Consider the following 14289-nt stretch of genomic DNA (forward strand, 5'->3'; position numbering starts at 1 on the left):
CTGTGCGCGGAGGAGATGGGCCCGTGAGCGCTGCTCCCAGCCGAGCTGCCTGAGCCGCCCCCTCCCTCCCTTCCCCCTTCCCTGCCCCCGGTCGGCGGCGAGGCGGAGCGCTGCGTCCCCCTTCTCCCCCCTCGGTGCCTGTGGCCCGGCCGCGGCCGTCCCCTCCTGGTCCCCTCACACTCACACACACAGGCCGGGCATTGATGGTAATGTATGCGAGGAAACAGCAGAGACTCAGTGATGGGTAAATCCCTTCCTTTTCCTTTTCTGGCCCCTGGCCCCGCGGGGTCTCCCCCCTCCCCTCCGCCATGTTTGGGCCCCCTTTCCCGGCGGCCGGTAACGGTTGTTCGCTAACGTCTCTCTTTCTCTCGCTTTCTCTTTAGCTGTCACGACCGCAGGGGGGACTCGCAGCCCTACCAGGTACCTCAAGCGCCGGCCGCTAGGCCCAGGAGGAGGAGCAGGGGAGGAGAAGGGGGGGGGAGCTACTCCAGCGGAGGCTTAGGCCGCCGCTGCAGGCCGCAGTGCCACAGACTCCTCAGTCCCGTCCCCCGACGCCGTTTCGAGCCCGGGGGGAGCAAAGGCGGGGGGCGGCGGCAACAGCGCGTGGAGGGAACGGGGCTCCGTCGCTCTTCTGAAGCCTGCGGCGCCGGGGCGAGGAGGAGAGGCCTAGTGCGACCGGTGTAGAGCTTGGGCCTAGTAGTAGGGGAGGATACGGTACGAGGGGCGGGAGAGCAAGCCGGGGTCACTTGCAGTGGAGTGGAGATCCAGGGGGAGGTGAGTGTTTTCCTTTCAAAAACAAAAGGCATCTTGTTCTTCCACCACCCCCCTCCCGAAGGCCTTTTTTCTCCCCAAAACTGCTGCTGTGGGTTGTAACCTGAGCAGGGCATGGTTTTAGATTCTGAATAACTGGGGTTGCTAGTAAGGCTTAATTTCTGAAGTTGCCAGCTGCTAGGTATGTTCATAATCCACCAAATCCTTAAGTTACTGATAATAACCTCAGTTTCTGTGAGATGACTACTGTATTTCTCTGCTGTGTCTACTGAAAAAAAATCCAGCAGGTCTCAGGATGTGAATGTGAGGAATGCCATATACTGTGATACTGCTTTCTTCAGGGCACAGAATTGAACTGCTTTATTACATTTTGCTTTATTTCTACTACTGTGAAGTGTAATCTGACAGTCCAAGGCAGCTGTCAGTGATGGTTTGTGCAAATGTAAACACTTGCCTCTCAGAAACTCACACTGCAAAAATCAAGCTAGTTAAGGTGAGGCAGAACATGTAATTTTGGCAAATACTTAAAAATGAATTGTCACTTTACATGTTGTGTGCCCCCAGAATTCCATTTTTTTTCTGTTACATTTGCTACAGGGTTGCTAGGACTGAAGAAAATGTCACTGAAGTTCATGGTAGTACTTAAACCAAGTGGCCTTGACTACAGTATGGGGAACATGTTCAAAATTTTCACTGATGCAGTGCAGCTTTCTATTTGTATTCTTGATACCAAGTAGAGACTTGTGCTTTTCCCCAAAGTGCAGAAGTGCTGTGGCCCATGTACTCTGAAAGTCTGTAATCCAACAGTGAAAAGATGAGAAGTAATTTTTTTCTTAATGGCAAGTGTTTATGTAGGATGTAATAGTGGGAAAAAATGGTTTGAGTTCTAATTACAGAACTTGTTGCTTTAATGGAGGTAATTAAAATTACTAAAAGACTAATGCTGATTTTTTAAAATAGAAAATAAAAGTTAAGTAACTTTAAACAGGGTTTTGGAAAGATCTAAAATTTAGAAATGACATTTTAACATCAGCTTTGTAACTTCTTATCTAATGTAAATGCCTCTTCTCTTGTGATCTGTTACAGGCTCTTAAGTACTCATCCAAGAGTCACCCCAGTGGTGGTGATCACCGTCATGACAAGATGCGAGACACCACAGACCCTTCACCACCAAATAAAATGTTGCGGCGCTCTGATAGCCCTGAAAACAAATATGGTGACAACACAGGGCACAGTAAAGCAAAAAGTGTGCATACTCACAGAGTTAGAGAGAGGGATGGTGGTGAGTTACCTTTAATAAACCTTTATTTAAGCAATTGCTGATTTCTGATAAATAATAAAATTTAGCCATTATCACTTAGGGGATGAGAGTGTTATGCTGTATGTGCCTTGTAACATGCTAGGAAGACTGCAGTGCAACCAAAGTTCAAGTTTTATTGGAAATATTTAGGCATTGTAATACCTATTTTTTTTATTTTTACAGATATAGTAGTTTCACTTTTAACCACAGAGACTAAATAAACTTTTCTCTCTTTTATTTTTTTTTTTTTAATTATATGTCTGAATTTAGGCATACTGCAACATTTAATAACCTGAATTAGTATTCTGTATTTTTCACTAACAATAAATATTGGCTGGTTTAGAGCCTTTTTTAATAGCTGTATTGTGGTACTATACTGTGTAGTTACATGCTTTATAGACTAACCCTCATGAGAAATGAAAAATAGTTTCTTCATATTTAGCTGTTTTGTTAGAACTCAGCAATCAGAAGATGGTAATCAAAGGTAGCACTTACTAGAGCCTTTCTTGACAAGAGTGTTTGCAGTCAAGGCAGCCTCTTGTGTTTTTATAGGATATTTTAGACAATAGTAATATCCCCAGTGTTTTTTAATTGATGTTATTTTGTATCTCCACTTCCTAGAGAAAGAGTGGGGTTTTACATTTAATAAAAAGTGGTAACAGTTGCAGTTTAGAAAATTCCAGTTGCTGACTGAATTTGGAAGCATGTTTGCTATTTTATAAGTACTGTATTTGGTTTTCATATTGAATTTTAAATTTAAGTGTGCAAGGGGAGAACTTAAAGCTTTAAATCAGTGCTGCTTTGTTCTATGTAAAGTTAACAACTTTAATCTACAGATACATTTATGACTGCACAGTTTTTTGCTTGTTATAATAGCTAAAATATCTGTAAGTATCTTTTAGGAAATACGAGTTCCAAACTGCAAATGTGTTTATGGGATTGAAGTGTTCTTACAATTCCTATTTGTTTTTCCTTCTTTGGATTAATACAGAGGCTCTATAGACCACTGATAATGTCATATAATTGTGTAGGTGGACTATGAAAACATGCATCTTTTATTGATACACTGATTTTCATTATATGTAGTGATAGGACAAGGGATAATGGCTTTAAACTGACAGAGGGTAAATTGAGATTAGATAGAAGAAAGAAGTTTTTTACTCTAAGGGGCTGTGACACTGGAACAGGTTGCCCAAGGAAGCTGTGGGTGCACCATCCCTGGAAGTGTTCAGGGCCAGGTTGGATGTGGTCTAGTGGACAATGTCCCTGCCCATGGCAAGGGGGTTGGAACTAGATGATATTAAAGTTTCCTTTCAATCCAAACCATGCTATGATACCTGATCATACTTTAAAGTATAGTAATCTTAGAATTAAATGGGTGTGCAAGGCTAGTAGGCTGCTATTCTGTGCTACTTTTCAGGACACAGAGGTGTCCTCTCATTTCCTGTTCATAAGTCCAAGGATACTTGTCCTATATACTCTCGCAGTTCTGCTTAGTTTTGCTACAGTCAGTATTTTTTTTCTGCTTCAGTGGAGCTACATTTAGTGGAGTTATGCATATATGAAAACATCTGGAGAATGAGGCTCTATATGGGGAGAGTATTTGCTTATTTGTGTACTGGAATTGTTTTTAAGATAGGAAAGACATTCTGAAGTTCTCACTGAGCCCAGCTGGATGTAATAGTTGGGGAATGACCTGAAGCATGGATATATACAATTACAATAAAGGAACATGAATTATGTGGTTTGTAAGTGGAAGGAACACTGTACTTTCTTCCTCAGACTGTTAACACAATGGAAAATTTCATTTATTCTGATTTAAGAGTGGTCCTTTGCATATGATATGTTAATAGACTGGTAGAAGGAAACAGTCTTCAACCTGGCAAAGATTAGTGATTTTTGAAAGATGAACATTTGCAATTTTTAATGGAAATAAGTGATTTTGTGTGTGTGGTGTTGGTAAGGTTAGTTTGGGCCGCAGTTTCAGCTTTTAAAACATATATTCAAAACAACCAAAGCTGCATTAAGTGCTGTGTATTTTATGGAGTAAACCAAAGCTAAGCAGCCATGAGCAAAAGGATATCTGTTTTGTCTTTGATTTACTGAATCTTTCTGGCAATTGAAGGTAGGTGTTAGATTATGGGGGAAATGCGGAGTTTTGTAGACATTTGCTTATTGCTAATATGCAGAAGACATAATAATATACCATGTTCTCTGTCTACTGACTTACACCAAAGTACTGTTATTGATACAGTGTTCTCTTGGTTTTGCAACTACAGACATGCAGTGGAAAAAAAGAAAAAAAAATTGCCATTGTTTTTTAGTGTAGTCCTAATATGACTGAAGAGTTATTAATTGGCTTTGATACTACTGTAGTTTTCTGGTTTGTTTTCTTTTTACACTCTTCTGAGAGAGTTAAAAAAGAGCTAGCATTTGGGTTTGATTGTTTGGGGTTTTTTTGTAGTTGTTGTGCATTTCATTAGTTTAAAATCAGTGGTGCTTGATTTGGAACTACTGCAAAGGTGCTAGTGCTGTCCTGTGATCTAGCTAGACTTAACAAAGCAAATGTCATTGAAAAATCTCCGGTATTTATTTCACTAAACTGCACTAAAGTCCCGAATGAGCAATCTCTTTTTCTCTCATCCCTTAGAAAACAAAACTGAACAAAAATCTGGAGTATTACTACTGAACGCAAAGCTGAATTAACCTAATCTCTCCTTTCAAGTCAATGTTTAAAAAGTCTCCTCTGTATATCGCTTAGTGATTTTTTTTTTTTTGCTCTGAAGTGAAACGGGAAGATTACTGGTGTAGCATGCTGATACTTGGAACTCCGTTAGTCATGACTGGCTCACTTTTTTGTGGTAAAGATGACTGGCTAAATGTAATTTAAAGATATAAGTGTACATCTATATAAGAGCTATAATTACATTGATTGAAAATTAATAACTCCAAAGTATTGTAGAACCTTCTCCTCTGAATACCCTTGGTGTCTGTATAAAGGTATTTGTTGTTGCAGCTTATTTTTTTGTAATACTCATTGGAGAGTCTTTTGTGTTTGTAGAACTGTAGTCCATGGTAAGAAATTCAATTAAGGTTTTAAAACATGTGTTATGGCTAAGCCCTCCATACTGATGCAGTGCAAACAAAGCATTTTTCAAAGTTGCTTACTGCATGGTTTCTGTGGAAAGAGACTACATACAGAGACAATTGTTTCTCTGGAGAGAGACTTCCAAGTTTACCTTGGACTAAACACAGAAGAGTACTTGCAAGTTTTTGTCACATCCCTGGTTTCCAAAGAGTACCATATCAAAAAACTGCAGTAACTTTGTTCTTGCTTTCAGGTCCTTGCGCATGAGGACGTTGGCTCTGTATTCAAGTGTTTAAAACATAATGAACAGCTAACCCCCTCAGTGCAACTTGTATTTTTAGGTCAGCTGCTGTAGGCAAGCGTGGAGCTTGAAGAGATTAGGGGGTCTTATGGGACCAACTCAAGTGTGAAGTTCCTTAACAGTAACAAATAGGGACTTAACGTTAGCATTGTTTATAGGGAATAGAACTATGAAGGGCCTTGGTAGATGTGGAAAACTGTTTCCATTAAAGAAAAAAAGGAAGTACAAAGGTTTGAGGGCTCTCATCCTAGAGGATGGGCTGACTGAGCACATAGATGATCCTTGTAGGTCTCTTTACATGCTGCATAAAAGAGGAGATACTGGCATACAGGAACAAAACCAAAGAGGCCAGATAAGTAGAGTACCTTGGGAATGCTGTAAGTGAGATACGTATATTATTTAGGAGTAAAAATTGCAAGATGCAACTCTTGGTAAAAAAGGGAAAAGGCTATTTCTGTTTGAATGTATGAAGCAGAATAGCGAAGATAGTAGAACTTTTTGCGAAACTAATCAGTTAAGCCAGGTGCGCTCAGTTTTTCTTACTGTGAAGAAAATACAGGAATGTTTTGCTACATTTATGCTTAAGACACTTTGGAAAGATGTTTGCTTCATGCTGTAATCTCACTGAATTGTTAAAAATAACAAATGGAGAACATAAATTTATGTACCATTAAATCTTTTGCTGAGTTGTGTGCTATGTAGGCTACTTCAATGAAATTTGATTATAACTTGTGATACTTAAATTTCAACATATAACTAACTTTTGCAAGTGTTTCTTTTGCCTTTTTTTTTTTAAATTGGCAATTAAAAATACTGTCAATGGCCGCTGTTATGGACTGTGTTGCAGTTCTAAGGTTAAAAATCCTGCTGCTGTTAGAGACTGAGTGGAATATTTTAAATCATGAATTTGTAGTTTTATTGGAGTAGTGGTGGGAGCTTCTGTCATGTGTCATGAAGTGTTGGCTTGCTTTGTTTCCAGTGGTTTTTGAGGGAGTTCAGAGTCCTCCTAGCAAAGGGACAACAAACAGCTTGAAACAGAATGCTAAGCTTTTCTTACCTGTCTCAGTGACCCTGGCAGTAGAGGACAAGAGGCTAACTGATGGTTAAATTAGCATCATTATTGACCAGTGGTCAGAAATAAATGGGGTGTTAGGGCAAGTGGGAGAGAGTGGAAGCTGCCTGGGCACCAGGCATTGGAAAGAGAATTGCAGGGTAGGTGGAAAGAGGGAAGTCTGAGAGTAATGAAGCATGGCAAAGCGTTGAGGAAGAAAGGTTGAGGATGACACTGAAATAGATTTTATGTATTTAGTTAATATTAACTGCTGTTGATGTAAAAGTAATTATTCATTCTGTGAAAACAGTTTCCTCACTGTAACTGTATGGTCAAAGCTGGGATGAGAGAAGTCTGTGATCACAGGTGATAGTAGGCTGTCCATGAAACATGCTTGGAACACTATCCCCCCAACACTGAAGTGTAAAAGAGGTGATTGACTGTTCTTGAATGTTGGCTGTGGATTGTTCTAAAGAAGGTGGGATTTAGTTGTGATTTGGTTTTGTTTTTTTGGTTTTTTGTTTTGTTCAAGATAAATACAATTGCTTCCATTAGTATTCATGTCTTAAAGCTTTTTTCTGGGTTTAAACCCCTAGTAGTTTTGGGGTTTAGTATATAAAATACAGATCTGTAAATAGGTCCTCTGGAGGTTTCACTGTAAGGCTGATCTCTTTAAGTATTTTAAAAACTCAAAAGGTTAGCTTTTGGATTGTAAGTATAGGATGTTCAAGTCAGTCTAATAGCTAGACCTGGTAAACATTTTTATGTAAGCTTATTTTGTGATTTTTAAGTGGGAAAATGCCGATATATAAAAGATTTGTTAAATTTACTTGTCTTTGGCACTTAAGCAAGTCATAAGGGAATGATTTTTACGTAGTGTCATGCTTTCTTAACGTATGCTTCTAGCCTCTGAAATGGAATATACAGCCTATTAAATTTGTACTTTTGGGTTGTTTTTCTGAAGCAAAAAGCAGCAATGAAATCTGTTTTCTTCTGAAGAGCTGCCTGCTGCTAGGCCATGGTAAAGATGGCAATTTGTAAATTACATAGCTTTTTTTACTGTGATTATTCTCTAATGTTCCCTAATTAAAGGTACTTCCTTAATACTGTTTGGGACATAGCTGCTTTCTAAGAAGAGAAATGCAGTTTATTAACAGTTTACATTTGGTTTCCTTGCTGTATCTACCTATTCTATATAAAGTATTGTGTAAGCCAAATACCGTTAAAACTATGCAGAACTTGTAAAAGAAAGCTCTTGTGTCTGTTTTGGCTGAGAGGTGACACTGTGATAACTTTGCTGTTGAAAATAGTAATTTAATGGCACCCAACTTCCAGTGTTAACTACATTTGTTTATGAAGTCAGGTTTTTATGCAAGTGCATAGACACTTCCAGGCAAAAACCTCTCAATTACAGAGAAAAAATTGTACTGGCAATGAAAGGCTGTTGTCAACACTGATGCTTCTAGGCTTATCCTTTGTCAGTAGTTTGTTGTAGTGTAAAATGAATCCTTTCTGGACTTAAATATAGTGCTTGAAAAGAGAGCAGCGTTTTTTTACACTGAGTAAGATTGTTGTCCTCTTAATGTTTTCTCTTGAATTTTGAAAGGATCACCAAACTTTGTTGTACTTGACTTCAGGTGTTCCCTGCTGTAACTTCAGTGTTAGAAGATTTTCCTTTCTTGAAGGCCTTTAACAGACTTCCCAGCTTTTTACAGTAAAACTACTCTGGAAAACGCATATAAGTTTGTTCGCTGTTCCTTCATTTCACTAATATTTTGCTAATGGTAAAAGAATGCTGTTCTTTTGCTTGCTTTACACATTTTGTGCAGTTTTGGGTGTCTTGTGGTGGGGTTTTTTTTTTATTAAAATAGTGTGGTTTTCCATGGGAAAGCACTAGCCTAATTATACAGTGTGTTGATGTCTAGATTTTGACATGAACCTGTATCCCTTCAGTACCTTTGCCTATTAAAGAAATACTAACTGGAGCAATTATGGCTTACCAGATTTTATCCCTCTTCTGAAATGACAGCTTTCTGCCTGCAGTTGTATGCACAGGGAGTAATCTTAGAAATATATCATATGCTGAAACTTTTATTTATTGAAATTTTTGTTGGAAGTGTTGCTTTGTGAAGCAGTATTTTGAAATTCATTCCTCTGTAATAAGTGAAAAGTCTATGGTAATGAATATATAGGGTACAAAATTGCATCATTTTCTGGAGAAAGCTTCTAAATTAGATTGCTGATCCTGTAAATTTTAAAACACTTTCTAAATTATTCAGACATCTCTTGAATCTCATATTCACCTGTTTTCCTGCAGCAGAAGGTTTTTCTCAGACCTTCAACAGCAAAAACCAAAAGAAACCCAAAACAAAAACAGATGGTAAAATAGGCTGGAATTCTCCAACACACACTTTCGAATCCTTCCTTTTACCTCTTGGCAGTATCTAATTTTTCTCCCATCTTTCAAGCTTGCGAAGCGGGATGTGTGTTGTAAGCCACAGATCGTACTTGCCTGCTGATCAGAAGTAGAATCCTGAAGCAGTACTCAAGAATAATGTCCTCTTGGAAAGTCTGCCCTCCAAGTTACTTGGAGGAAGGGGAGGTACATTTTTGAGCAAATTTTTGGCTGACAAGAGACTCCATTATTCGCTGTTTTTATCAGATGGGGTAAGAGGTCTGGTAAGCTTTTGTGGCCTTGACTTATGTTTCTGTGCCTGCAGCATGCAGTTGTTTGAAATGAATGGAAAACAAGAAGCCTAAAGACCTTTGGTTAGGCAGCATGGTACTTTAGGATAATAATTCTGTTCCTTAGTGTGACTACTGTAATGAGAAGAGTTGCAAAGGAGCAGTGTGTCAATGTCAAGTAATTTTTTTCTACCCTAGTTTTAAAATACAGCTTACTTTGTTTCTGCAGCAGAGGTATGGTGAAAATGTTAATATCCTGCTTTTGTCATCACTCGAAAACCCCAGAAAAACCAAGGAGATGTAATGCACTATTATAGGGCTTCATGACGTCGGCAAGGATGTCAGAAATATGAACAGTTAGTTTCTAGAGCTAAATTACCAGTGTCTGAGGGGCAGCAGAAATATTCAGGAGATCTTTTTTCTGTCTAAACTTTTGCCATTAATTTTCTGATACATGTTGACTAACTTCTATGACCTGCTGTTTTGGATAGACATGAAATAGGTGATTCTTAGCCACTGAATAAAATATTTTGAGATCTTTAACTGAGACAACATTGCTTACATGGTATGATCAAAAACTGGTAACGGATAGATCCCCAAAGTATAACTCTTGTGATCATCAAATGAGCTGAATGTGTGTAGGTTTGCTCTTGGACCTAAGTAATAATATTTTTTTGTCTACAAGGAAGAAATTGTAGGATCATTCATACACAATGAGTAACGTGAGACTGAATGGCAAATAATAACAACTGTTCACTAGTAGAGAGCTAGCCAAGTTATGCAGAAGTGAAAATGCTAATTCATCTACAGGGGCATGTGAAAGTAGTCCACTGTGTAAAAAAGTTACAGGAAAGAGTGCAAGATTTTATTTTTACTGAAAGTAGATACTGTGCAAAGCAATGGCTCTTAAAACAAGCATGAAATTCATACACAATTAAAAGCATAAATATTGAGAGCACTGTTAGCCAGACAGGATATATGATCAGGGGAATATCAAGTAGGACTGGAATGATTACCTCCTGGTGCTAATGTGTCAGCTGCTGTAGTAGAGTTTCTGTCTTGATTCTCACAGTTCATAAAGTTGCAAGTGCTCAACTTCTCAAAGTTCAGAGAATATGCAAGAAAATTACTTCAACTGAAATTTGTGCATTAAGAAAGATTTGAAGAGCTCTTGGTATAGTTACAGAGAAAACAGCAAGGGTTTATTTGATTAATAATTACAGGAAAAACAAGTGGCATACTTACAAGTTCTTGAATGTAGCAAAGGTGCAAAATCCAGTTATCTTAATCTAAATATTCAGATAATAGAAATTTGGCATGGTTTTAGGTTGTTGGTAAGAATCAGAGTGACTTACTGTGATGATTTTTGAAGGGGTGGAAGTTTTGAAACTGGATGACTAAAGACAACTTTCTAAGGTTTGTTTCATGCAGAAAGTTGAACTTGCTGATCAGAGGTCCACTGATAGATAAAACAGTAATATTAATATTTCTAGTTTAAATATTGTAGATTAGTGGACTTCAGACTGAAAGGTGTTAAAATTAACTTTGTTAGTAGTACTCCTGTGATAAACCCCTGTGAGTGTATTTCATATTGCATTGTAGGATTTTCAGTCACTGAGAACATGTTGGTTTGACTGCTGTTGTAGGATTGGGGGGCACTATGATTTATTTGCAGTAGAATTCAGTATTCGCAGGTGCCTGCTGCACTGGTACAATTCTAAGTCTTGTTTGCTTTGTCAGCGCTTACTTTTATTTGTAGGAGTAGCTATCTTAAACTCTTTTTAGGATTGAATCTAATGTAGGTGATCTGATCTCTGACATTTCTCACCATCTAAATTGTTCAAAATTTTTCTGAAGTTCAGTGCAACTTATACCAGACTTAGAATGTAGAGTGTATTCAAAGATAATTGCACACTTCCACTTTAATGCAGGCTTTTGATGTTTTCCGTTGGTGTGTAGGTTTACCAGATTGGGTTGTAGTTTGTTGACCACAGCTTCATCTAGGTAAACAGTATCTATCTTGAGTATCCTGGAATTGCTTTGCTGCTTTAGATTTCCAGAACTTGCATATGACAGAATGTGAATGTCTTAAATTTCTTGGTTTCTTTGCCAGAAGAACTTGTTACAAAAAGGTTGACAAGCTTGTTTCACATGCTTGTTTTAGACTGATTAATAAAGCCTTTCTCTTCCCTGCTCCCCTTTCCCCTCATCCTAGCGTATATTTGATTTCAAAGTTAAATTTGTGAATATGAAAGTTGGAGAGTAACTGATAGCTTATGTAGATAAGTATTTCTTTTTGTGATAGAGAAATGCTGTACTCCTCAAACTTGTTGTCTGTAGATCATGCTTATACAGGATAATGTGAAGTGAATTTAAAGAATGATGAAACTATAGACCTTGGGGTTTTTCTCCCACTAAAGCATGGGATTACATTTAAAAGCTGCATTAAGTTTGTCAAATTCTGTTATTTCTGTTTCTACATCTTTTCTTCTTTTTTACTACAGTTAAGGTTTTAGGTTAAGCATACTAAGATTTAAAACATTTAGAATCTTCTGAATTCTGATAAAAAAGTTTTCACTCAAAAAAAACTGTGTCTTGCAGAACCTGTTGAAGAGTCATGCCATAGGCATAAAGAACTCGTAACATTTATAAAATAAAGCTTTCCTTTAAATAGTCAGCGGGTTTTGACAGGGCCTCTTTTAAAAAGACAATAAAGTCAAGCTACACAATGAATTAACCAAATGAAACTGTAGTCAGCTTCTTTTTTTTTTTTTTTCTTGCCTCCATATGAAGTCTGCTGACCTATCTGGGTATTTTTCTTGTAAATCGTTATGACCATTGAGGAAGCAGAGAGGCTAATTGGACATAGGGCTTGACAGTGGTATCTAGTTTCTTGCTATCCGTATTTCTGATTCCTTGTCCTTAGCTTTAACTTTGGCTATGAATGTGAGAAACAGATCTGGGCTTGTAGACCAAGATGGCTACAGGATGAGATAGAAGCAGGATAAACTAGGTTACTTCTGCTTATATAAAGATTAAACCAGTTTTATTTAAATTGTAAATAAGCCAATATTGAATGGGAATAAGTCATACATCCTTTTTGCAGGAATTCTAACATTTTTAATAATAATAACAAAACCAGTAATAATAATAGTAAAGGCTGATTGTGGTTGATCTAGTACAGTTTCTTAGTAGGGAGAAAATATAAAGGAATTTAAAATAAATCTGTAAAATTGCATTTTGCTATCTTTTAAATATTTGAGGTATCCTTTTAAAAATGCAGAAAAAGCTGTATGTTACGAAGACGTGTCATTCCATGTATTTGTATATTTGGTTAGAAAATGTTAGCTGCAAGTGTTTGATTAGTTCATACCTTCCCTGTTTTTAGGAGGCAGTGGTTGAAGGCATATGATTTTGTGGCTCAGGAAATTCCTACTATCAAGTTAGTGCAGGTTGGCAGTTGTGCTAGTGTTTTCTGTTTTGTGGGTACAGTTTATTTGCTAACATGAAATTCCTTCTTACCATTTTCTTACTTCTAGAGAGTTGACATAGCTACTCAAAGTGTAAATGAAAATGGCTCATCTGTGCCTCCTCATGGGCAGGTGATTAAAAGTCCACATGCAGCTGTGTTTCTGTGGGAAGGAGTAGAGCTTGGAGGAATGCCTCCTTTCAGATGTTTATAGAGCTCAGCTAATAGAATGGAAGTTCCCTCCTGTTGAGTCCTGAAAGGGGAATGATATTGAATTGCTTTGATAAATTAAGAAGGAGAAAATAAATGTGTCCTGCTTGTATATGTTATTTAATCCCAAATACCATGCATGTTGAATTTGCTACTGCTTGCTTTTTTGCATTGAAGAGTGTATTTCAAAACTGGCACAGTCATTACTCTGTACAGTTTTGTTTGAGAAGCTGCCTACCAGAGAAAAGCTTGTGAAAAGATAAACTGTGAAAATGCACATTAATTTCTGAAAAAAAAATGCAGTCAGCTAATACTTAAATATTTGGTAAAATACACTTTTTAAGTAAAAACTTGAATAATTTCTGACCTGTTCTAGTGGAGTGGGAGCTTCAGGCTTACTCTAACTTTTCGTAAGGATTTGAGAAGATTTCAGTGATTTTGGTTTTGAGAGCAGTGCTCTTTAATCAATCTGCTTATTCTAAGAAATCTGAAGAACAGCCTTTTTGTTATAAGAAAACGTAATTTGAAAAAATATCCATAGTAATGACCATGTTACTATTAGACTTCATTAGATTCAAACTAGGTCGTTGTATTAAATTGCTAGTATTGACACTTGCTCATGAAAAAAGATCTCAATGTAGTTAAACTTTTCAAAAACCCCTCCTGTCACCTGTTCAAACCTGTTACATCTATTGCTGTAAGAATTTCAGTATCCCTCTAAGATTATTTTTTCTTAAGCTTTTTTTTTTTTTTAAGAGAAACATTCTATATTTCACCATATTATCATAGAAATCTGCTATATTTAGGCATGTCAGGCTTTCTGAAAAATGTTTTTAAGAACGAATATTGACAGCTCCACCCCAGTTACACAGATTATTTCCTCTCCCTTGGTTTCCTATGTTTCTTAAAGGTCATGCTGGTTTGCATCCTCCCAAGCCATAGTCTTCCTAAGTGTTTTACTAGGTAGATTTGTTTCTGAGCTTGTTAGAGTAACAGAGTTATAAATTATTTGTAACTATCAGTAGCAAAAATGGGGAAAGGAAATTATGCTCATCTCATTTATTATGTTTCAAACATACCTGTTCACTCCCAAGTGTGGGGGAAAAAAACAAAGAATACTTCTTTATTAAGGCATATATAAATAATGGATGTTTGTGCATAAACTCTTCTGTACAAATTAGATAGTGTGCTTTACCTTTTTTTTTTTTTCTGTTATGTTTATTTCACGTAATTAAGTTCTGGATGATGGTGTATTCAGGCCAGGTGTCCCCCTGACTAACATCAGTGGGAGTTCAGATCTCTTCTAGTTTGAGCAGTTTACTCATTTAGACAGCTGCCACTGACAGGTGAACAAAGACTTAATTTTCAAAACCAGTCATTTCTTTTGAAAGAACACTATTTCTACTTGATTTAG

General features: G+C 37.4%; 1 protein-coding gene across 4 annotated transcripts in view; it reads left to right on the forward strand.

The window, feature by feature from the left end:
- Window positions 1–109: 109 nt before the first annotated feature.
- Window positions 110–14289, forward strand: part of WAC (WW domain containing adaptor with coiled-coil) — a 67025-nt gene continuing 52845 nt past the window's right edge. For 3 of the 4 annotated variants that reach the window (XM_080611951.1, XM_080611952.1, XM_080611954.1), the window contains exons 1-3: window positions 110–244; window positions 384–420; window positions 1858–2053. In XM_080611951.1, the coding sequence (XP_080468077.1) occupies window positions 204–244; window positions 384–420; window positions 1858–2053 (274 nt within the window). In that variant the 5' untranslated portion in view covers window positions 110–203. Of the gene's footprint in view, window positions 245–383; window positions 421–487; window positions 775–1857; window positions 2054–14289 lie in introns of those variants that run through there. The other variant, XM_080611953.1, reaches the window with a different exon arrangement.

Source organism: Psittacula echo (genome assembly GCF_963264785.1).
Source record: "Psittacula echo genome assembly, chromosome: 2".
Taxonomy (NCBI): domain Eukaryota; kingdom Metazoa; phylum Chordata; class Aves; order Psittaciformes; family Psittacidae; genus Psittacula; species Psittacula echo.